Raw genomic sequence first — 24,811 nt, forward strand, 5'->3', positions numbered from 1 at the left:
CAGGCAAAAGAAACAGGAATCTCTAGATGTTTCTTAGAGCACTTAACACATACCCTCTACCCAACTTTGCAGCCAACAAAGGCAACTGGCATAACAAGCAATGGCCATTTCCACTAAGGTAAGGAAACCATGCTATTTCTTTCACAGTTCTCAAGGTGACTCAGGGTAGATCAGTTTGGCAATGCTGTTTATTTCAGATACTATATTGATATGGCTGCCGTAAGTACCCATAATCTATTTTCCCCCATAAGGTATTTTTCATCATGTGAAATGAGAGATGAAGAAACCCTACAGCTCTTCTTAAAATGACCAAAAAGACAGGCTTAAGATATTCATACCAAGAGATCTTATTTTTAGATCTCCTATTTTGATATACTCCACAACTTGAGAAACATAAGTTCTAACAGTCAGAATCACAGCATGGCTCAAAAAAAAAAAAGAGTAAAAATAAATGACTATCAGTGATTTTCTTGAAGAGAAGTCACTTAGGAAAGTAAAGAGGTAGACTTGGAAAGAGCCTTTTTGCACATTCTGAAGTGGCTTCTTAATCAATTAAACACTCTAAATAACTTCATTTCAAAGCAGTAGAAAATAACATACAACTCCTACAATTTCATTAATCTACTATTAAATTGAATGTCTTCAGAGCTATTAAAAGCCCTTCAGCAATTTCCCTATTTTTTCAATGCTGAAAGTATGCCTTTGACATCAATACAGAGAAAACAGATGGATAAAGTAATTATAAAAAGAGCAGCATGACGCTACAAACCAGCTTGCCACAGTTTTACTAACAGACTAGATAACACAGGCAGAAAAGTGGGTTGACAATTAGCAAAGTTATCGTGTTGTGTCAAAGTGCTTCCACCCACCAAAAATGAGAAAAAACCTCCCTCAGGAACATACAAACAGACTGGGAAGGAAGGGGCAATGAAAAAATTAAAATAATCATGCAGGACATTTAAAGATTAGAAAAATCCCTGAAGGAAAATTCTGCCTGTACACCCCAGAAATCAAAGAAAATAAATGTTGAAGAGAAACGCAAATCAATGCTCGGATCATTCTGGCATATTTGTCTGATAACTTACCTAAGTTTTGTATAAGGTAATTTCATGACTTGACAGAGACAAAATATCTAGCTACAAATAACAGGATAAGATAAAGAGAATTTCTCTCAGCTTTGAAGTCTGTTAAAGAAAATAATCTATCTGAGGAAGTTCAATCAGCTTATTGAGTTCAAATTACACTAACAGAAAGATAGGCGAGCTAACACACCTGATTCCCCACATATACAAGTGCAATGTTTTATAACTCCAATGTCTTGTAACACATAATAGGATGTACAGCCCAACCAATTCTTCCCCTCTCTATTTTACCCTTTTTCCATTTGTGGAGCTTGTGAAGTTATAAAAAGTTAATTAAATTGTCCAGCCTTCAGAAAAATAGACCATTTCAACTATTAGAAAGCTAGCCTGCCTCATCCTAATAGATATGTGAAGTGGGGAATGGAAAATCCTCCTAAGAAAGATGGTTATTGGAGAATAGAGTCAAAAGATGCACAAGATCTTCACCCTAAAATCCCAAAGACTATTTTCTCCTTCTCAGGATATCTCCTGCTCTTGAGCTGTATGTTTCCAAAGGCTGTACAGCTTTTCTCCAGGTCCAGGAGATCTGGGAAGACAGAGACAGGCCATCCACATGCAGAAGCAAAAAGGATTTGTGAAACCTGGGAGAAGTCTGCCTCAAGTCGGAACAGTCTTCTAGATGAAATGGAAGTGTAGCCTGTGCTCTAATAGCAGTTGGAAAACTGTCTTACTAGCAGAATAGAGCAGAAAAGAGAAGGAAGACACTACAGCTGAAAGTGGCTGGGCCAAGGAGAAGTACATTTCTTCTTCAGGAGAGAGGCTAATCTTGTCAAAACAAGCTTATTAAATCAGGGCCCACAACAATTTGGCTTTTAGAAAAAAATTATTATTAGAGCAGAAAAATCATTACATTCAAAATAATGGACATTTGTACAAAAGTAGAGTCATATGGTCAGCAGTGGACCAAAACCAGTAAATATACCTCTTCCATGTACTGCCAGATTAACATTTTATGATGACAAAACCCATAGCTAAAAGACATGATACAAAAAACTGTTCAGTGCAGCAAGGAGAAGAGAAACTAGATCAAGGGTAAAAACAATTCTCAGAAACTCACATGCAGAGTAATCCAAACAGAATTGTTAAACCCTGTGCTACATCAGCTGACCTTCATCTTGATCATTATACAAACAAACCCCTTTAGTTATAGTTTTTTGGTATTTCTCTGAGGATCTGGCACATCGAGAAGCAATTTCAGCAAGTAAATTTTACAGGTGTATATAGCAGTTCTCTTTCCAGGTAGTTTTAACATTAAAATGCAGGCTTGTTCATGTACTCTTCCACTGTCTGGAGAAAAAAAGAAAAACGATACATTATGAAGCAGCAGAGTAATTTAGAATCTTTGAACCAAATCCTCTTGTCCTACTATATATATATATATATATATATATATATATATATATAGAGAGAGAGAGAGAGAGAGAGAGAGAGAGAGAGTATCAACTATATATATATATATATACACTATATACTATATATATATATATATATATATATATATATAGTTGTACTTTTGCATGGAAATAGATCAGATTAATGTAGAAATAATTCTACTTTAAAATCCTTAACAGCCTTTTAGAATCTGATCTTCAAATAACAACATACCACAGATGTAGCTAAATTCACCACGTCTAGCTGACCTTTGTACGAAGCTGGCCTGGTTTCATACGCTAACAGCAGCCCAGTTTAAAAAACTGTGCAACTCCATAGCATGTCCCTAACTAGATAACTGGAGCTCCCATCACGCTGTTTTCCTTCAGTACTCAGAAAACTGAAGTCAATCTATCACATTCAACTGCTTTTGCCATTGCTGGCTCAACGCTATGAGTTACAGAAGAAATTCTCTGAGGGGTTTTGAATAAAGGTTACACATCTGTGCCTCGTAGAAACACCACACAGGTGTTTAAGAATAAAATAGAGGTTTTCTAGCACATTCTCTTTCCAATTTTAAATGTTCATTTTAGGTCATTGTTTCCAATGCATTAATGAAGCAATAGGTTTTTCTATATGTATACATAAAATGTACTCTTAGATTATGTACATATATTTCATATCTTAGATATACCTTAACCTGTTTCTTCGTATAGCATCCAAGAAACTATAGCATTTAAACTGCAAGAAAGCAAAGGCAGTATATGAAGAGCTTCCAGATGATTTTGCAAGATGCAAGAGGATTGAGTTGAAAGCTCACCTAACTGCTCCTTTAATTGTGTTGTTGCACTTCCTAAAACTAAACTTAAACCACACTTGGATAGTAAAGTACCAGAAGTGCTAAGCTATATTTTAAGCTCCTGTCAAACAAGGAATATGCAGGAAGATGAGGTGTTTGCCTTTAGTCTTTCTCGGCCTTACCTCCTGCAACATGTCAGAGTCTTCTATGGCTTTCACTGCAGACCTCTTTGAAGTGTCTTGTACTTCTCCACCAATTATAAACTCATCAAGAATAAAATAAGCTTTTTCAAAATTAAAGATAATATCCAGCTCACACACCTGGCAGAAAAAAAAAAAAATCCCACATTTAAATCATTTTACAGCATTATGAACAGTATTGGGGTAGAAGTTTTTTCAAATGATGAAATGTATTCAGTATATGCACTCTCATGGCAGGTACCAGGTGAAGAAGAACACTGCATTTTAGGCAATATTGCAGCTTCTGCACGTATTCTCTTCGCATATATAGCCTAGACTTATAGCAAAGATATTCTACTTACTATATTTTATCAAATACACTACCTGCATTCTGGGTTTCAGACAACAAAGCTGACTTCCTAGCCTACTATCGTTATAGTCTTATACAACGTTATAACATCTTATACAACCTATGTAATATGGGTTACATATATTCACACGCAGAGCAAGACAAATTCCCTGTCCTAGTGACCTTACAGTCACCAGTTGCTTTTTTGTTTCGAGGCAGTACAAACGTGAGTCATGGCACAGTGATTTAGATAAGAGATGAATTAAAGCAGTGAGAACAATTAAAAAAATAAATAAAATCATGTGCCACCCACTAGATCAGACTAATTTGAACCTTTCTCGGGTCTTTTCTTTGGAAAAGAAAAAAAAACAACAACACTTTTTCTCATCTTTATGTGCTCTTAATTGTTATACAATATTATGAAAATCTATTTGCTGTTTTTATAGCTGAAGATGTCAGGAAGGTGAATTAAAATACTGTTACCCAGTGTTGTCATTTAAAAAAAATATTTCTCAAGCTTTTCCCTTAAATTCTATTCCCAGAGAAAACATCAATATTAATTTTATTTAGAAGTAAGAATATGAACTTGATCTTACGATATTTTCAGAACTATTTTATAAAATATTCTAATAATGAATTTCCCTTTGGACTGACAGAGACCAAGGGGCAATTAGTATAGATGGAAACAGAAAGCAACACAGCGACAGGTATCTGTTTATCAGCCAACCAGCAACGCAGTTCGTGGTAGAGAGTGAAACCTACGTTTCCAAAGTATCTGTCCAGAAGCTCTACATATCGATGAACGACCTCTAGTGTCAGGAGCTCATTATCCTGGTCTTCTATTGCACAACAGAAATACAAACTAGCATACCTAGGATAATAGAGGCAAAAAAAGGAGAGTGAACAGCTGGACACACTACGAGCAAAGGCTCTTGAAGTTACAGAAGTCTTAGAAGTGACATTTAATGTCTAGTCTCTAAAATAATCTTCTTTCATTCTCACGGTGTCCTAGAAAGCACTGAATAAGATCCGGTACTTTAAACAAATTATTAATTTAGTTAGAAAAGTAAACTCTAGCCCTTGGCAAAGCAGCTCCAAGATTGGTCTCAACAAAACAAACAGTAAGGCAGCAGCACTTTAAACATTTCCCTCGCCTGCTGCGGTTACTGCTCTTTCTTAACAAAATAAAGGAAGAAATAAAGGTTGAAAGCGTTACATCTCAGTAAGTCTGCTGGCTACCAAATGACTGATGGCATTTTGCATGGGGCCAGAAAACATGAAACTACTTCTCCAAGTCCATCTTCACAACTTACTTGCACCAAAACTTTGTTTAGATTGTTCCAAGGTGGGAGTAACAATCTACCTCAGCTCTCCGGTGCCATGGCCAGAGCCCCAGCTTATCACAGCACACGATCAGGTGTTTACATCCATCACTTCACAGCAAGGAAAGCTATTTTTGCTTAATGGAAGACATCACTTATTTGTATAATGTGCTGTATCTTAAACCTACTTCTGTTTACTACAAGTCACTTCACAAGAATTAGAAGTTAGCTATTGCTAAGCCTTGTGGAAATTATTTGTTTGGAAAAAGGAAATGGGAATTAACACTTTCCCGAGCAAAAAGTTTTTCAAAGACAAAAACTGTTAAAATGTTGAAAGTGCCTCAGAACCTTTCCTGCAGCCTTTCTGAGGAAGCCCACACTTCTCAGTAGATCATCCTGAAGAATCAGGAGCCTAAGCCTTCTAACAGAATTTCAACTACAAGTACTTACTACATTACTCCTTTTTTTTTTCTTTTTCCATTTGATAGATTGTACAAATGCTTTTTTACTCCATAATTTACCCTGCCAATTCATACAGGGTCATTGTGCTGCTATATTTATGATGGCTGGTTCCCAAAATCTTATTGTAAAAACAAACCCAAGTGCTAAAGTGAGCCTTTATTTTTCCACCTCTGGTATGTTATTTATATGATTAGTAATTACATGTTCTCATAAAATTACTCACACCTTTTGTAAACAAGCTTGAGGTCTTTCCAGTCAACAAAGCTACTTGTTTTCTGATGGCGAGCCAAAACAATCTGAACAATTTCTCGAACGATCTTTTTCTTCTCTTTGTCAGGTAGTGTCGTGTACCATTTCTGAAGTCTTAATTTCCCCTGTCGACTGAACAGCAGTATGAAGTGTATCTAGAGTAAACAAAGCAACAAGGTTAGTGCTGGGCACAGCCAGCTCTGCCCCGGGCACTGGCAGGAAGGCATTCCTGTGCCTGCCAAGGACAGCACAGACCTCAGCGAAGGCATCTCTGACCCCGACGGGAGGTCTGGGGGAGGCTGAGCATGGAAGCTGGCACGCTGCCCTTCCTGCTGCCTTCCCTAGCAGATGTCCCCTCCCTGCACATCCCCTTCATACCCTCTGCCACCCGCACTTCCTTACCTCGGGCAACCTGTGGCTTTGCTTTGTATTCTGCTGCTTCCCTGGGGAACTGGAAGAGCATCACATCACCCCTTTGTGGTGGCGAGAAGAGGGCCCCAGCCCCTGCTCCAGCAAGACTGGAGATGTTAGCACAGGGACTACAGGTACACAGGGGACTGCAGGGGGGCTGGGGGAGTCACAGATGTGACTCCACAGTGTGGCACAAGATGAGAAAGTGAATATTGAGATAGAGATGGTCATCACCAATAGCTCTGGCACTGCACTCTGCTGTAGAAGAAATAACGTCCCTAGAAGAGGCTGTAAGGAGCAGAAGAAAGAAGCCAAGTGCTTTGGAAAGGGAGCTCAACTACTTTTACTAAAGAATTTATGAAACACAGACGAGTGTGACAACAAAGGACAGATCTCAGTGACCCAGGACGTTACATTACAGAAGCACTGGATGTACTGTTCCGAAATTTCAATTTCAAAGCCAGTCATAATTTTACATGGTTTGTCCTGTGATTTTTTTTTTTCGTGCTTAGAATTAGCAGTATTATTGAAATACAGAAGTGCTAGCTTTTAAATGCCAGCGGGCCTTTGGGCGAGAAGTGTCAATGCCCATTTATACAGGCACTTTTATAAGCAGATGAAAGTAACTGGCTATACTAAGCCTTTAAGCAGTCTAGTAAGTCATCTACCCGCAGCACAGAAACGGCTTTAAGAATGTAGGAGATCTATTTGAGGACGACATCCATCTCAATGAGATGTCCTCTGCTACATGAAAAAACCTAAAGGGGCAAAAGACACTTCCCAACGGCTGAAGACATCGTGAGCTGCTGCTTTTTGACAGGCATCCCCACGGCTTCTCTCACCAGCACCAAGGCTCGGAGGCAATGTTCTCCCAGGAAGGATTTCCACCTGCAGCCACCTGCGTGACCGTGCAGAGACAAGGCTTCCCCTGGTGCTGGCAGGACTAGGGAGCAGCACAGCAGCCTCCTTGTCCTCACGTACTTGTGATCCTTGCAGAGACCGGGGCAGGCAGGCCCCTCACCATGACCACATTTCCATTAGCTGACCAAACTCTTCCCTATAACTTCTCAATCTACACCCTAGTCCCTCCTCCCTCTTGTTTTCTATTCCAGCCAGCTCTTGTGCCTATAATTCCTCCATCACTCCATCTCCCCAGTAAAGACTGAAGTTAAGGTTCACAATTACTATCAGGTCCCAGCAGAGAAGTGCACTTGAGATGTTTCTACTTAAAAAAAAAAAACAAACAACAAAACAAACAAACAAACAAACAAAACAACAAAAAAATGGATTTTACAGAAAATGTTAATATTCATAATTCAGAAGCATTCTTTAGTTATTAGGTCACAGAGTTGTTGAGTAACCTGGAGATAAGAGTTCTGACTATATTGGGAAAGACTTCAAATACGGGATCATTTTAAGGAAGCCTGGATTGGGTTGTTTTATTCATATCTGCCTGTGGCAGAATCGGCTGCAAATACGGCTCGCACTATCATTAGCCTAATGTGTTTGATAGAACTACAAGGATTTTGTAGCTGCCTTGTGTTGAGCACTGTAATGCTCTCCAGATGAGTTTGCTAAATAAAAATAATTATGCTGCTGGCAGTACACATGGCCTAATTACAGTGAAGATCAAAGCACCATGTTCTTGCCTTTCGCTGTCCATATCACCAGCTGGTTTTTGACATGGTAATATTCCAGCTGTCAGGGTTACCCCCTCGAGGTAGATGAAGGGACAGTCCACACACTTCGTCCACAGAGACAAGCTGGATGAACAAAAGACTCTTTTGCTCGCTGCACAGCACCATTAGCTCCAGAGCCTTTGTGAAGAGGAGTGCCTTTTGAAAAGCAGAGCAGAGGTTCTGAAGATAAAAGCAGCAGGTCCACAGGTGTCCATTTAAAAGCAATCAGGCACAGCCAGCAGCTATTTGATAAACAAATTTCTAAAAATACGTTGAGTCAGATAGGAGAGGATGACCAGATTTGATTGAAAATGCAGGGAATTAGTCAATGAATCCCTAGCAAAAGCTGAGAGCATGTCAGCATAACAAGATCATGCTGGTTGAGAAAAGTTTCTTACGCCCTCAGGAAGACATCCAGGCTTGCAGTACTTTGATAGGCAAAGATAAAGAAAGGGTACTCGAGTTTAGGTTCAGCTGTTGGACCTCATGGACCTTAAACCTAAGTATCTGGAAGCAATAAATATAGCTCCAGGAGAGCAACCCCATGGCTTTAAAAGGCTATATATCAATAAACCAGGGAATTCTGTGATTATTGCCATTTTCTGCTGATTAGCATACTCCAGCATGCCATGTTTCACCCAGAGGAAAGCAAGCTGCTCTCCATTTACAATTGCTTGGAAAACTCCACTATTTTTCGTAAAGATGCAGCTGATGTGTTACCAACACTTCCATGAGTGAAGTTAACACTCTTTGCAATTAGAAAGTATCTATGGACACTCTTAAATGCATCAGGATTCATATACCAGCTTCAAAAATCCTATCTTGTGGGTCTTCCATACATACTCTATTTTATATGCAAAACCGAGCTGCATACCCCATAAATCGATTTTACTATTATGGAAATATTTACAGCTGTAAAACTGGTAAGAGCCTCTACTGTAGTCCATCTCCAGTTTTACAGTCTGCAGCAGAGCAGTATACTCTCAAGTTGCAGATACTTAGGGGAAAAATATATATATATATATATATTTTTAATACCTTCTAAACTCCATTCAAAATGGAGAACTCTCTAGGAGATAAACAAAATAACATTCTCGGAGGAATTAAGCCTCATAAGTGTAAACACCAAATTGCTATGTTGCTATTGCCATTTCATTCAGTTCAGCTTTGCTCTGCCCAGCCACCCTGACATGATACAAGACATTTTTCACTCTCATAGCTCTGCTGATTGCAGCTCACCACAACGATTTGATGCATCAACAAACCTTGAAATGTTGAAATACTGCATAAACACCAATCTAACAGCTCATCTATTCCTCGCTCCTTGACTGCGGAAACATACTGCCTTTTCTATAGTGCCACTAACAAGATGTCGATTAAGGAATTTAGGGTTGGCTTTCAGCAGCCAAGCTAGACATAGAGGTAGATTATCCCGCAATCCTCCTGATTTTTAAAAGTTCTAATTCCAGAATAAAGCAAAGACAAACAACTTGCTTTGAACCAAACACCTCTGAAGCAGAGTGCTTGGTTTCCTTCTGGACACCTCCAGGGTGTGCTGGCTATGACTAAACCACCAGACCCACAAGTGACGCTGGAGAGGATTTTTAGGTCCAAGCTAGAATGGGTCAGAATGAGAAGTGCAGTTCCTATCACAGCATCAGCTGTCTTCGCATGTGGAGTCTGTAGGAGACAGGCTTCAGTCTGAGAGTTGAGTGTAATTTTATTTGCTTGTTTTACTGAACCAGACCCAGCCACCTACTGCATGGTGCCAAATCATCTCCATAAACGTCTGTAAGTAGCCTAAAGACTGGGTTTTGTATTTACAGGCTGTTATTTTCTAGTTGAAGAAACAGATTTCTCGGAAATCAAGAATTCAAACCAGATTTCTAAACCTGAACTCTGTCCCCCTCTCTGAACCAGCTGCAGCTACTTGATATAACAGGTCAGAAAATGATGGGCCTTCTGCTTTATTGAGATCTACACAACTAGCGGGGATGACAAACTGTACCCTTAGGTCCAGGGCTCCTGGAAAATCAGATGTTAGGCTTCTGACACAGAATAACTTCACAGTAAATAGAAGAGACATCAACAATACCAAGCACAGGAGGCTTGCATCCTAAACCAGCTAAATGCTTCACACCCAGCCCACTGGCTGCAAACTTGGATCCCTGGTAGCTTTTACAGAGGTTTTAACGTGCACTGCAGTGTTTAGTAAGGCTGTCTGCAGGACTCCAGACTACACTGCATCACATACAGAACAAACCATCAGTAAGGAGATCAAACGAAGAAGACTGCACGGGAAAACAGAGAAGGTTTTCCTGACTCCCAGCATCATTTTTTTCCAGGTTGCTGTCCAACAACATAAGCATTTAAAAGTTGCCTTGCTTCTTTCTGCAAGGTGAACTCAAGGGGTCAATGGTGCGACAACCTAACTCACCCCCCTGTGAGAAGAAACTGCCCTAGCAATGTTCTCTGCCTCCCTAAGTCCACCTATAAAGCATTTTCCAACTGGTTTCAAAGCTGTTCTGGAGCACCTGGAAGAACTGCAAGTCGCCTGTGGGGAGGGAAGGCAGGAAAGGAGAGGAGAGGGCTGAGAGGAGAGGGCTGCTGGAAGGCCACGAAATGAAGCCAAGCTTCTCTCTCATGGGTGCTCGGGTTTGGCAAGGGTTTGCTCAGGGAGGCAGCTCTGCCTCTCAAGCAGCGAGGTTTTTAGGTTGTGCTTCAGCTGTCACCTTTCCAAATTCAGTTAAGAGCTCTCCTTAATCAAAGCCACCTCTATCAAACAGAAAGGCTCCTGAACAAGTAACTCATAATTGCGATTTAGGAATTACTATCCTAAAACACACGGCTTGGCAGAACTCAGAAACTTCAGTTCTATTTAAAAATCTGAAGTTTAAGCCTGCTGTTGCCAGCTGAGGCAATATGACATGCTAATCAAGAAAAAGTCATGGACCACATAAAAAGGGTAATGGGATGAAAAAAGCCACACCTTTGGCTGCTGACATGACAACCACTGCTGACAGAAGCCTTGGGAAAGCCAGGCTGACTGGCTCTACCTGGTTGAGAGAAGGCAGCTTTTCATCATAAAGTTCTCTTTTAACTTATTCTGACTCCCTTGAAGTCTGCTTGATCCTCTCGTATTGCTTTAGTCTAGCTGAGTTCATATTCTGCTTGTCTTTTATGATTTGTCATTCCTACCTCTGATATCAAAAAACATCTTCCTCAACACAGATGGCTGTCCAGAATTCTTTTACATCTACTTATTTTTACAACACACCTGAAAACGAACAAAACCTACTGTCATTAAAATGTTTCTTCTAAAAAAAAGGATTAATAACCGTGAAAAATACATACCTATTGTGAGCACATACATGGTTTGGAAAGCCAGGCTGTCAGGGTAAAGCAAGGAAGACATACTGTATGGACAACTACTCACCTAATGTATTAGCATCCTAGACACACCTGGGAGAGGCAGAAGAGTAACAGACAAGCATAAGTATGTTGGTATTCTTCAGTTGCACGAAGTCACCATCTGGCTATTGACCTTTAATACATACGTGCTGGGGGCTAGGGGATTTTTAGGGCAACTATGTAAAACCCTGGGAACAGGCTACCTTGTCAAAAATGTTCGTTTCCTTATTTGTTTACTGTTACTGAAAGTTTTATTCAGGGCATCACAGAAGCTGACAGGTTTATTGAACGCTGCAGAATCCTAGCTTTAAGATTTAAAACACAGTCTCTCTGATGTAAGCAAGTAAGGAAAAAAAAAAAAAGTGAAAAAACAGCAACAGAAGAATGCCAAAGTAGCGTATTGTTGTCCAACTGGCACCGAGCTCCTTCCAGCTTAATCTCCATTAGGAACATTTCTGAACAATTTCCCCTAAACAATGCATCCAAAGTCCATGCAATAAAACCTGTGCCAGATCATTACAGGCACACGTGACTGTAGTTACACATTGATTTTATTCTCTTCATGATGCAGAACTCATCCTTACTTTATTACTGAAGTAAGAGTTGGAATTGACCGGCACACCGTGCCTGAAGGAGCCGTACTCCACGCGGCATCGATCCAGCCAACAACTTTCCCGATAGCCTTACTTGAGTTAAGCAAGCCCATAATTGAAATGGTATAGCCGAGCTCAACTTCTGAGCCAAAAGCACTTCTGACCCTACCAAAGGCTGGGAAAACAGCTCTCAGAGCAGCTGTGCATCCCTCGTCCTGCTGCAGGAGCTGACACATCCCCACCTGCACTCGCCCCCACAGCAGGCTCCCTCCCGCTCCTGCTCGTGGCTGCACGTGCAGTCCTCCTGACCTTGGCTCCTTTCTCCCAAGCCAGCAGCATTCCTTCCGTCACCTCCTCCCTGCGACACGGGCAGCCTCCTGCCTCCTCCTTGCAGCTGCTGGCGTCCCACCAGCACTAAGGTCAGGTTCCTTGCACCACAAGACCTAAAAACCTCCAGGACGTAGATGCAAAAGATTCCTCAGTCTCATTTTTCTTAACTTGTAACATTCTTTTTTTTTTTATTCCTGCAAGAGGAATGACTCCTTTCCAGGCAATAAGCGAGAACAAATCAATGCAGGAAGGGTGCATAAAACCTGCCTCAAACTCTGCAATCTGAGGGCACAGAAGGGTGGCCACACCACAACCACTGGCGCTGGCGCTCACACCTCCAGCCTTGGCACCTGCAGGGATGTTGGCTGGCCGACCCCACAGGGAGCAGCACCATTTGAGAACACTTAGAGCAATTATTAACCGTGTAATCACATCTCTTCTGCCGGGGTCTCAGACCTATCTGCGCTTGTTTATGCATTGCTGGGGTTAGCAAATCTCAGTTAGGCAGCTCTGAGGAGGAGGAGATGAGGCAGGAGGCTGAACAAGCTGCCAAGAGCACTGCCCCAGTGAACTGACTCACCAGAAAGCAGGGCAAGTGCCAAGGCTGTCTGGGGTTTGTGTGTGTGTGTTAAAATCCTTTTATTACAAGAAGCTGACCAGCCTGTGATTCACCTTAGCCTCAGACTATTTTACAGTCACAAGCCATTTTCCCAGTCTGGTTCCAGAAGGCCTGTGAAAAAACAGAGCTGCAAGCTAGTCCAATGGACTCTGGCAAAAGGTGCAGTCACTTTTACTCTCATTTCCACTTTGCCTTATCAGTTATTTGCAGAACCCTGCTGTGTGTGGTACTGCGGTGTCCTTCCCTTGCCTCTGACCTCTCGGGAGCAAAGGTAAAAGGCTTTGTCCTGGGGCAGGGGACACAACAAGGTAGACAGCATTCCCCTGGCTCCTCAGTCAGCAGAGGGACAGCGCTGCAGGCTAGGGCCACCAGTGCCCCATAGGCTGAGAACACCCCAGGTCTTGCAGCAGCCTCGCACCGACTCCACCAGTTCCTGTGCATCACAGAGCCACTCACTGGGAAAACGAGCTCTGCAGGGACTGAAGACAGACGTGAGTTTGGATCATTTTTTGAGTGACTTGAAAAAGCATCAAAGTAATTTTCTGGAAACACTGAGGCACTTCATTTAGGCATTTTCAGTGGAGACATTCCCAATTTTCCATTTAAAAAATGGCTCTTTTTATTAGGGTTAAAAAAAGACATGGATTTACCAACCTAAACATGAAAAATGAAAGAAGAAACTACTGTTTATGGAAGGAAGAACCAGAGCACAGGATCTCACCAAATGCTTTATGTCAGCCCCAAATTTTGCCTGCAGAATGAAAAAAATTGAGTGCAAGCTTCTGGGTGAAAAATTAATTCTGCTATTCATCCAGGTCTTGTTCTGAGTCTTGGAGGAAAGGACATGCCTGAGGTCCCATCCCACCACTGCCCTCAGCTCACGCACTCACTCCTCACAGGACGCAAAGCTACGACAGCTCTGAAGGGACCAATCTGCTAAAGCCTTATTTTACAGCTGAAATGCACACAGATGCAGGCAGTTAACAAGTTCAGATTCAGAAATAACAGGCTGCTTTTCAACAGTCACATCCCCTCACGTTCCCTGTCCAGCTGTAGCACGCTCTCCTGTTACCTGAACAGGCGCTAGGGCAGGCAGGAGCCACAAAGCTCAGCAGCATGGTGGAAAGCAAGGGATTGGATCTGAGTCTCCAGGCTCAGAGCCCGCTTCAGGACTAGCTGTTCTCTGTTCAGGTCATCTGCTATACCAGCCGTTATATCCCCCCTGGTGTAGCAGCAGTTGATATCTGGTAAGTGGCTTAATTCTTGGGAAATGCCAAATGGAGAAAGAGGTATCAAGTAGAACATGACTTATTTGAGGAACCTGACATGTTTCTGGGCCCGGTGGTTGTGAGGTGTGAGCGTTTCGTTTTGTTGTCAGTCACTCAGACATTCCCACGACTTTTCTAGATCTGCAGGCAGACAACCAGACACTCTCTGAGCACCTCATGTGCTGTGAGACAAAAGCACAACATGGTAAACTTGTGCATTTTCATCAAATAAAAATTATTCCATTTCTTATTTCCTTGTGCTTTATGTCTCTCACTCACCTCAGGGCACTAAGCAGAGGGTGATGACCATGTGGGAATCCCTGCACTGGCTGACTAGCCATCTGGAGCTGCAAGCCTCTGAGCAAAACTACCTGCAAGCTGTAAGGCAACCACAGACATTTACTGGCTGCTCTTTACTGGCTTTTAATGCCATCTTTGCTTCTCAGGCCTGAAAAGAAGACAGCAGACAGACATCTTACACAAATTCAGCAAGTTAGTGAAGAACAGAGACTGGTGCACAGAGCACCTGGGGTTACGTCTGTGATGCTGAGAACCACGAATCCAGGACATGTTAGGCCAGAAAGGCACATCATGCTTGCCTTCAAGCACAAACGGTAATTTTAGTTCCTGTTCCTCCCCCACTGCATGCTACGTCCCTACTCACAAACGAAACACCACTTGTATACGATGGGATCTTACACCTCTCTGAACTACAGCGTCTGCAAAAATGCCAAGGCCCAGGGCTGGCTGCTCAAGAGAGCGCACACCCAGAGCAGCCAGGAGAGTGCAGCTGACAGCCTGGAGGAACAGCACAGCAGGGAAATGGATGGGAAGGAACGGCAATCAGTAGCTGTGCATAGGTAACAAAAAGGATTATTTTTACAGCAGCAGTGCTGGTTTAATTTCGGCATCACTGGAAAGCCTACAACTGGCTCACATAAATGCCTGCTGCATACGCCAAGTGCCGAAGCATAAATCCTGTCGGGACTGCAGCAGAAGCAGCTCCACCTGCCCTCCTTGGCCCTCTGGTTTCCTCAGTGCCTCCATCACTCTGTCCCTTTGCTGCTTCTGCATACAACTGGTGACTTCGGAAGGTCTACACGACAGCTATAAAGCATAGGATTTTGTATCAAAAGAAAGATACAGAAAAGCTGCAAAGAGGCAAACACTTTGACACACTCCACACGCTGAGCACATTACCCAGAGACTGTAAAGCGTGAATCACAACCACTGCACAGCCAAGATGTCCAGGCAGCCTCTAGTAATGATAGTGAGTATTCAGGAGGGAACATCCAAAGCTGGAGGAGGATCACGTCAGCAGCCAGAGACTGCAGACTTCCTGAAAAGAACCCTAAAAAACATTTTTTCCTAGCAAATCCCACAAACCGGTATTCACAAGTCCAGCTGAATGATAGGGTGGTAACCGAACACCAAATGCTGTATTCCCCCAAGTACTACTCTAAGCAGGTTCCAGGAGGGCAGACTGTAAGAAGCAGGGCATCCATAAAATCATTCTGCTGGCACTCCTCGGTCTCCAGGAATCACAGCATTAAGGACTTAGGGACTGAAACCCAGACAACACACCTGTGGGCTTTTCTTCTGTGAACTGCCTGACTAATAAGACACCCACGGCACCCCTGGCAGTGGATTAGAGATCTTTCACCTACGCTACATGAAAAAATATTCTCTTTAGTTTTCTTTACACTTAGTGCCTAACAACGTCACAGGTGGTACTCTGACACTTCGTCAGGAAGCAGTATTCATAATTTCATGCATTTGAGTTTTTCCCCTACAGTCATCTTTCCAAGCTGAAACACCTCAGGGGCTTTTCAAAGCAATGCCATTCCATCACTACTATCAGATCCCAAGCAAACAGTTCGCTGCATGACAAACAATGAAATACCACAGGTACACTCCCTCACCTCCCCCACCATGCGTAACGCTGCCTCAACCAACTGGATTCGTTTGCTTGTGATTTTCTCGCCTTCTCTCATCTCTTCTTATCTGCTGCCCTTCCTGTCTTTCCTAGTTAAATTCCTAAAGGCAAAGTTCATCTCCGCGAGGCCAATATGCTGCTGTATCAGAGTGGAAAAAAGCAGGCAAGGTTTAGAGCACATTCTTCTCCGAACTGCAGATAGTAAGTTCTGCAAAACACTGAAAACACCTCTTACAGATCCATGTTTATTTTAGCAATTAAGGGCACTGGGACTGTTGGGAAAGTCAATAATCGGAAGAGCTGAGGGTTCATTTACAAACACCAGGCAGGTGTCAGCACCTGCAGTCACCTTACCTAACATTTCAACCCAAGCTTCTCGGTCAGCAGTGGGTATCAAATGTCTGGCTAAATGGAAACACTGCTTGCCAGCTCCTTTTCTATTCAGGCCAAGCATGTTTGCAGAGCCCCCCGTTCTCAGGGGGATTCTTTTGATCTTTCTCCGGGGCTTCAGGCCACGTCTACAAGAACTGATTTTTCTCACTGCACTGATGAGCGGCGCAGGCAGGAGGGAAGCAGGGCCTTTTGCTATGCAGGCAGCAACTCTGCACTCAGAGCTATGCAAGCAGAACCATGTACTCCCATCGAGATTATCCTGATAACGGTGAGGTGGCAGTAGGATCAAGGTGTTGCAACACTTACGGACATGAGAGACTACAGCAACATGTGTCCTTGGGGAAAGAAATGTTTCTGCTCTCTGTTCAGCCCCTGCTCTTTCACTTTCTTAAGCACTGAGAAAGCAGTCTTTCAGGAAATGCTTCTTCACTGCAACACTACACCTCAGGGAGGAGAATTTAGTCTTTTTTTTTTCTAAAAAGCCTTTGTTTGACCCGCCACCAGGTAGCAGCTGAGCAGTAAACTGGTCATTCTCAGCAGGATGTGAAGTAAACTTTGCTAAGCAGATACCTTCCTGAAACTTGCCTGGAGATTTGCAGCAGAGCAAACAATTGAACCCACCCTCCTGCTGGGAGGTGGTACCATTGCCTTCCATTCAAATCTCAGACCAGGCGGTAGTGGTGGCCAGCAAACAGCTGCCTCACAGCAAACAGGAGGAACCGATCTAACGAGTTTAAGTGACCTGCTGCAAGTTCTTCAGCTGTGAGCCTGAATAAGGCTTATTCTTGGTTTGTAACCCAATAACCCTTCATTCTTGACCGGTAACCCAGTGCAACAACCCTTCACAGAGGCTGGACAACAGACAGAGGAATTTGAAGCGAAGGAGTGCCCTGACAAAAGCACCCTTTCATCAGCACTGGTTCCACAACAGGAGAACGGGGTAAGGCTGACAGCACTAGCTGGTGTTATAATGCCAGCACGCGTTATTATAGCAATGCCTCAGAACAGGAAAAACAAAGGATACGCACATTTAAAAAAATATAATTGATACAGCAGACAATACTGCTAATAAGCGGTGCTACTGTAAGCACTGCTCCCCTGGGACCACCGCGAGTGCTTTAAGAACTGGCATTTGGGAAGTGCATGCACCAAGGCTTCCGAGCTCAGCTTCCCCGAAATCACCTCCCATATTTATTGACCTTCAAGGGCAAAATAGGAACTCCAGTTATTTACATAAGCTTTACACGAGGGAAATTAATATGTGGGGCTGTCTCAGGGTGTAACCAGCTTGAATGTATGTATGAGGACTTAAGGTGTGGAGACTGCATTGCCATCTGTAGATTCGTTACTGCACATATTCTATATGCTAAGGCAATGACAGGGTACATTTTTCTAACTACACTAGACAAATATGAGGTGTGTTCTGACCAAACCACTGAAAAGAAACAGCTCAGCTCCACCTTTGAGGACACAGCCAAACATCAAAATTCAGCCTCCAGTCAAAGCAGAGGCTGCTGGGCAGTCGCACTGCTGGTAACTGATCTCACAGATGCACACAACAGGCAAACTGGGCAAGACAGGAGCTGGGGGCGTGCTTGCAGAACCTGCCCTAAGCCTGAATTATCAAACAGCGAGATGCTTTCTCGATTACAAGGCATCACTGACCATCGTACTGCTCCAGAGCCCACAGTTCTCCTTGGGGAAAATCTAGCCATTATTCGGGGGACGTCGATCATCAAATCTAACAAAAGAGAATAACCACGGTGACCTTTTCTGATCCCAGCAAACAACCACCAGACGCTGCAAGCACAGGGCTGAAGAGCTGAAGGGCTTCCCTCGCAGGATCCCTTTAACCTGGAGGGCTGCTGCCCCTATCCAGGGCCGGTAAAAGCTCAAACAAAGCTGCTGCCACCTCCTCCAGCTGCCAACACACACCATAGGAACGGACCCAGCCCCACACAGTCCCCATCACACAGATACGTCACTCCAATTGCCCACTCATCATTTTGCCATGAACTGCACCCTACTCAAGCGGTTAGTTTTTCAGCTTAGACTCTACTAAACTGCACACATGAGCATCCATCACTTTCTGAACCTGATGAAACAACTTCAGCCAGGCTTGGCAGCGAGGCAGAGCTATGACCCAGCTCCTACAGCTCTCAGGAGACGAGGCAGCCGAGCAGAGGCCCCTGGGCTGGAGGCAAGGCTCCACACGAGCCCTCTGCTCACCAGACACAGGGGAACGTGTGTGGGGAAAGGGCTCTTCCCCGTGCTCCTGGCACAAAAAACCCACTGCCCAAAACTGCAGTGCTCAGACGCCGGCCAGCCCGAGGACGAGGCCCCGTGTGAACACAAACCCGATCCTCCTGCAGCTGCTCGGGTTACAGGAAGCCTTCATCAGCTCTCTCCAGAGCAGCCTTGTTTTCCTGGTTCGCTACCAGCCTGTCGGCATGCCCGAGGCTCACCCCACGGGCCGGGCAGGGGGCAACAACACGAGCCCACCGCTCCTTCCCTACCAGCAGGCGCAGACCTTGCTGAGCTCCCTCGGGAGCGGGGCTCCCACCTGCCGGCACAGCCCTCCGAGCACCTTCCCCCTGCTGAAACGCGCCTCGGGCCACTCATATCCCAGCAGAGGGATCTCTCGGCAAAGAGAAGTTTCTTTCCTCCGGGACCGAGACCGCAGGAGGGTCGCGCTGCCCATGCCCCGTCCCCCACCGCCTCCCCCCCGAGCTCCGCGGGGCCGGCCGCCAGGTCAACCCGGGGCCGGCTATGGCGGGCGGGACCCCGCCGCCATCTCGGGCCGCGCTTACCATGGTGTGGCGGCGGCCGCAGGCTGGGAGCCGGCCCGGCCCGGCTGGCTGCCGGCTGCCTCCCGCCCGCCAGGTGAGGCCCCGGCCTCATCGCGCCCTCCCCTCCCTTCCCCTCCCACAAGGCCCCGACGGGAACTCCCCGGCGCCTCCTCCCGCACCTGCCGCCGCCCCGTGAGGGAGCCCCGGGGCCGGGCAGGGCCGCGCCGCTCCCCCGCTGCCCGCAGGCGGCCCCGGGAGGCCGGAGGGGGCAGAGCCCGGCTGCTGGGAACTGAGCACAAAACAACCAACACAACCTGGTTCTACAAGTAAAGACACCATCTGTGAGGCATTCTAGGCCTATGCCTACATGGGTCTATGCCTGGATCACCCATGCAGCTGCATCCTCTTAACCATAACGAATACCCGTCAGTGCGGATGTATGTGCAGGGATATGGTCCTCATGCTCACTTACAGGTGTGGAGGCATTTTGCACAGTTCCCTCAGCACGCACGACCTCTGCCCTCCATACACTATGATTTGGTCTGCACACATCCACAGCAACCTCCCCTTCTGTTCGCTCAGTTCTCGTTTCTGTTTTCTAACCCCACAGCATGATGAGCGCTGTGCTGTGCTGCTGCTGGCTGATGACCCCTCTGGTTCCATTTCTGGATTGCACAACATGAGTAGCACAAGTCCCAGCTCCCTGCAGACCCCACTGATACTGCATTTGCTTGCTTGTCTGTGGCCTCTGTCACTTCCCGAGAGCACGCCCTGGGCCCATAAAGCAGCACTACCTACAGAGAGCATCAAAATGCTCGCCTTTTACAGCCCTGCTGTGGTGCAGCACGCTCTGTGCCATGCTGGCCACGCTGGTTTTGCCAGGACACCATCACTAAGTCTTCCAAAGACACACTTACTGCTATCAGAGTCTGGCAAAGCAGACCAAAACCTGTTTCTGGATTCTCTGAAAGGTAGCTGGAATGAGTCAATAGGCCACAAAAGCTGCCATGCTGAGCGATGGACATACTGCCTTCCCCAGGAGGTCCACACTTGGTTCCCCAACTGCAGAATTGTGCTCCTGTCCCATCCGGTCCCCAGCTGTAGCCTATGCAGATCAACAGAGCTGGTTCTGCAGTCAAAACCCAGATGTTCCTCACCCGTGCTGAGTGGGGAATGTCCTCAGGCACCGCTGTGGAACTGGGAAGGCCAGCTGGTATGCCAGGTATGTGCAGTTGGACTGGATTTGCCTAACATCCAAGAATGCAGACAGCACAGTGCAGCTGTACCGGAGTTACAGGTATCAACACTTTCATCTCCAAAATTAATTAGAAAGTAAAGGCTGAACACATCATCCCAACTCGCTCCCCACGTCCCAGAAAAAAAAGTTTCAGGAAAACAACTCCCTTCAGCAGCCTACGTCCTACTCAGCTATGTAACTCACTCCAGTAATGGACAATACTTTTTTCTGCCTAATCCTTCCCCAATAATCTTATTTTTCCATGCAAAGACCTGACCTAAGTAGACCCATGAACTCAGGAGAACCAGTCTGCTGCTTTTGTGTTTTCGCCAGTATGTCAGAAAACGAGCAGCAGCAGCAAACACACCACGCTTACAGTGCACGTTAAAGGCAGTGGCCGACTTCAACACATTACAGCCAATCTTGCAGCTTAGCAGAGGGACAAATTTTGCTGCCCTACAGAAACAGGACTGCAGGTGTAGGATCACGCCTAAATTAGATGCTTTCCAGAGCAGAAAGCCAGGCTGCACTTAATGACTGACTAACTAGAAGTGATAAGAGTTGGAATTCTCCCCCCCCCTTGCTTCCCCACCACCAGGCACACTGTGCCTGGGTAACTCTGTGATGAGGAAGATAGCTCAGACTTCCCAAGGAGCAACTGCTGATGGTTATCAGTGCTGCACAGCAATGGGAGCGGGGGAGGCAGCTGTGGTACAGCTGCACTGGTGGGGGTGTCCTTAAGCCAGAAAAATGCCATACCATGGACTGCTTTGGGTTCTTTCCGGAGGTCCGCTTAATTATCTGGACACAAAAGCTCACAAAGCAGCAGAGTGATTCCTCTAACTCAAAATAGGCTGCAAGAAGACTTTGTGGTCCTTCTCTTTTCCCTTCCGCCACTGCCTGGAGGAAAATTCCTTTCATGAGGGCCCTTTGACAAGGCTTTAAATGAAGGCGAGAAGTTTTTTGGTTTTTTTTTTACTGCTGCTGGATGCTGCATTCTCTTAGTTTATATTCCACTCTTCTTCCAGCAGCCTATCATGTTCAGAAGCAGACAATTTTCAAATCATGCGTTACAGTGGCTTCAGTGGCTTCTTGTGTGCATTGAGCTGCTGGTAGAGCCTTCTCTAGATCCTAGGTGTAAGCTTTGGTGAGTTTTGACATTATTTATTTGAAAAGATGTCACTGCTAAAAAAAGTCAGATGCTCTGGACTGATGAAGTCCTAAGCTTGCAACATACTTTATATAAGGAAGAAAGCAAAAGTTCTCATTTCTAAACAACTGCCAAATTTCCTTCTGAAAAAAACAAAGCCACACACCCTTTTATTGCAGAGAGAAGCCTCTTTACTGACGTCAAGTACCACGATGAAGCAGAGCACTCACCATTTACCCTGACTCTAGCCAGCATGCTCCTCAGTCTCATTTTTCAGCACCTAACCTGAGTTTCTGTCAGGCACACCAAGCCACAGACTATTCCAGGTGAGCAGCCCTTTGTGAAACAAGTTCGGGCTGCTGAACTTGGTGACTTCACGGGAGACCTGCTGTGAAGGTTTTTTCCACTTGATAGGAGATTCATATGTAAAAGACAAAAAGTTAAAAGCCCAATCTAAATTCAGCTGCAGGAGGTAGCTTCTAATTGCACTTTGGATCAATAAAGCAGCAATCTAACACTTCCTTGTGTTACTGGGCAGGGGTTTGTACTTTTCCAGACAATTTTCCCCCTGCTTTTCATATGTAGTCTTTTGCTGCTTGTAAGATCTGGATTCTCCACATTTTAAGTGCAGAAAAAGCATTCATATCCTTAGAGAACATACGGAATGATTTATCTGTGCCATAGATTTTGGTACCTTACCAGCAGCAACAGCACGTTCAGTAAGTAGTGCCAACATTTAAACAGTTTAAGGTGCTAAAAAAGTTTTAAAAATAGCAGGCTCAAGTTGTTACAGCCTGCACTGAAGCGACAGGTGTACTCAGGACTTAAAGGGTGTTAAGTAGCATTTTATTCCTTTTCCCAGCCGTATAACACTAAGAGCAGGCCACAAGGTAAATAGGCATTAATAAAGCTCCATCCAGAAATCTCCTGTCAAGAGAAAATGTGTTATTGTAGCCCTCTTGTGTTCAGCTGCATCATCAGCTGCTGGATCCAGTCTCCTTCCTTAGGCCCCTTAACCCCACAGCCAGAGTACCTTCACATGCTTTAACCACGCAGCCGCTCAGCTCTTTGCCCTCTACACCTCCCTTCAGTTTCTTTCACGTTTTTCCTCTTCCCACCCCCAAATGTACAATTCAGGTGTACTCAGGCCATGCTCTGCAACAGCAGAGTGCTCAGTTGGTGCGCTCCACAGCAAAACAAGAGAATTGCTGTTTCGTAGTAGGAGGAGGAGGGTTAAAACATCCCTCACTGCCTGTAAGCATGCTTACATTCCCAGCACTTATTATATTTATAAATAGGCCAGGATGAACACAATTTACAGCCTTTTCCCCCTTATTAGATTATGCCTAAGAGACCAAGTATTAAATTGAACACCCCATAAATACCATTCAGACATTTGCAACATTTCTCTGTCCCTCCAGGAAGCCCCCTGACATTCTCCAAGCCCAGTAAGTACTATTGACCACACGATGGGTCCCAGATCCTCCCTGTCCATCACCAGGATTAAAAGGTCTGGTGTCCACCACTTTGGTGGAGCCCCGCACAGCCAGGGTTGTGAGAGGTAATGTTTTTTTACATCATGCTTGTCCAAACTGCAAGGGCTGTAGCAAACAGACGAGCAAGGATGGCAACACGGCTGCGGTTACAGAATGGGATGGAGCCTTGCAACTGGGGATGAAATAACAGGTCGGTTCCTAAACACTCACCTTCCACGTCTGCTGCCTCAGTCTTCCTGAACAGCCACCGCAAGGCCAGCTCACTCTTGCAGATCAGAAGGCTCGGGCAAGCAGTTTGGTCGTGCTTCAAGAGCTCTTATCACCCGCCTCAAGGAGCCAAACTCCAACACAGACATGCTGCTGCAGAGGAAACCTGGAGAAGGAGCCACAAACTAAGAGAGAAAGAAGGAGAAATGTAATGAGAACAGAGCACAGGCAAAGGACAGTGACTAGAACAGAGAAAGAGCTATGGCTTCGCAGCAGCTATGTCAAGGAACACGGGCAAGCAGAGCCCACTCCTGATCAGCAGCACAGAGGATGCACTTCAGTTTGTGAACATTTGTGAGAGTTTTGACAGATACGTGCACATAGATCTTAAGAGTAGCTAAAACCAAACAGAAAAGAGGCTTCAGAAAGGAAAGATCAGGACAGATGCGTGAAACTCATGGAGTCTTCTTTACTGGAAAGACAGCCATGGAGTAGCAACGTTAAGAGCAAGTTTAACCCTGGTCTGTCTTCCCCAAGAAACAAAAAAGCACGCACCTCCAAAACGTTTGTTCAGTTTCCTAAGAAACAGTGTAATATAAAGCATTTCAGAGGAAGAATGGAAACACCTCACATAAAAACACAGATGGAAAATCCTACAGTCAACCTGTATTCCTATATTAATTCATCTTAGTTTTGGACTTTGGCATTTGGAAAAAATGCTAAAAGATACCTAAGCCTCTTGGCATCTCACAGAAAGCATGATTCTTAGCATACCAGTGTTTTTCTAGACAAAATTAACAGGACATACTTAATAATTCACTTACAACAGCTAGATGTAAGGCAACCCATACAATCTGTGTGACAAAAAGCAACTCAGGAATGAATATTCCAAATATTCTGCAGGCAGGCCAGCCAACCCACTCACATTGGTATAGTCACATTAAGAATATATCAAAGAATCTGGTTCATCTCCTCTATGCAGGGGCAGATTATACATAAAAATCAGTAAGAGACCCTGGGTACGCAAGCACATTAGAGATCAATCAGTTACGGCAACTCTGAGCTGCCCATATACTGGGGGGGGAAAGGCTCACGATACAGAAGCAGAAAGCAAAGTTTCTAATTTTTTCGGTTCATTATTTGAGAAAATATTTTATATTTAAATTAGGAAAAATAATTTGTATAGACTTAGTTTATTACTGAAATCATTTTAATACTTTCTTCTGTTGCATAAACAATAAAAACAGTAACACTACCTAGAAATCTGTTCAACTATTAGCTTCTGCATATTTATAGTTTAGTAGCCTGCACAGATACCTAGAGACCATACCCTTACTTTCTCCAACGGGGCAAAAACTGCAGGATCATTTGGTTGCAGCTGCTTACAAGTTCATTGTGAAGGCTTGCTGTTCTGGATAC

At 44.5% G+C, this 24,811-nt stretch overlaps 1 protein-coding gene across 1 annotated transcript; it reads right to left on the reverse strand.

The window, feature by feature from the left end:
• Positions 1–1,946: 1,946 nt before the first annotated feature.
• Positions 1,947–19,460, reverse strand: AP1S3 (adaptor related protein complex 1 subunit sigma 3). The gene is made up of 5 exons (XM_068692440.1): positions 19,324–19,460; positions 5,850–6,028; positions 4,603–4,711; positions 3,495–3,632; positions 1,947–2,429 (listed from the first exon to the last, which is right to left on the reverse strand). The coding sequence occupies exons 1-5, from the start codon at positions 19,324–19,326 to the stop codon at positions 2,394–2,396; spliced, it is 465 nt and encodes a 154-aa protein (XP_068548541.1). The 5' UTR covers positions 19,327–19,460; the 3' UTR covers positions 1,947–2,393.
• Positions 19,461–24,811: the final 5,351 nt, after the last annotated feature.

Source organism: Anas acuta, chromosome 9 (genome assembly GCF_963932015.1).
Source record: "Anas acuta chromosome 9, bAnaAcu1.1, whole genome shotgun sequence".
Classification (NCBI taxonomy): domain Eukaryota; kingdom Metazoa; phylum Chordata; class Aves; order Anseriformes; family Anatidae; genus Anas; species Anas acuta.

Coding starts and splice junctions, on each gene's coding strand:
- AP1S3 (XM_068692440.1), bottom strand. Junction 4,712..5,849: donor CTCAAGCTTGTTTACAAAAG/GTGTGAGTAATT, acceptor CTATTATCCTAG/GTATGCTAGTTTGTATTTCT. Junction 2,430..3,494: donor ACTCTGACATGTTGCAGGAG/GTAAGGCCGAGA, acceptor TTTTTTCTCCAG/ACAGTGGAAGAGTACATGAA.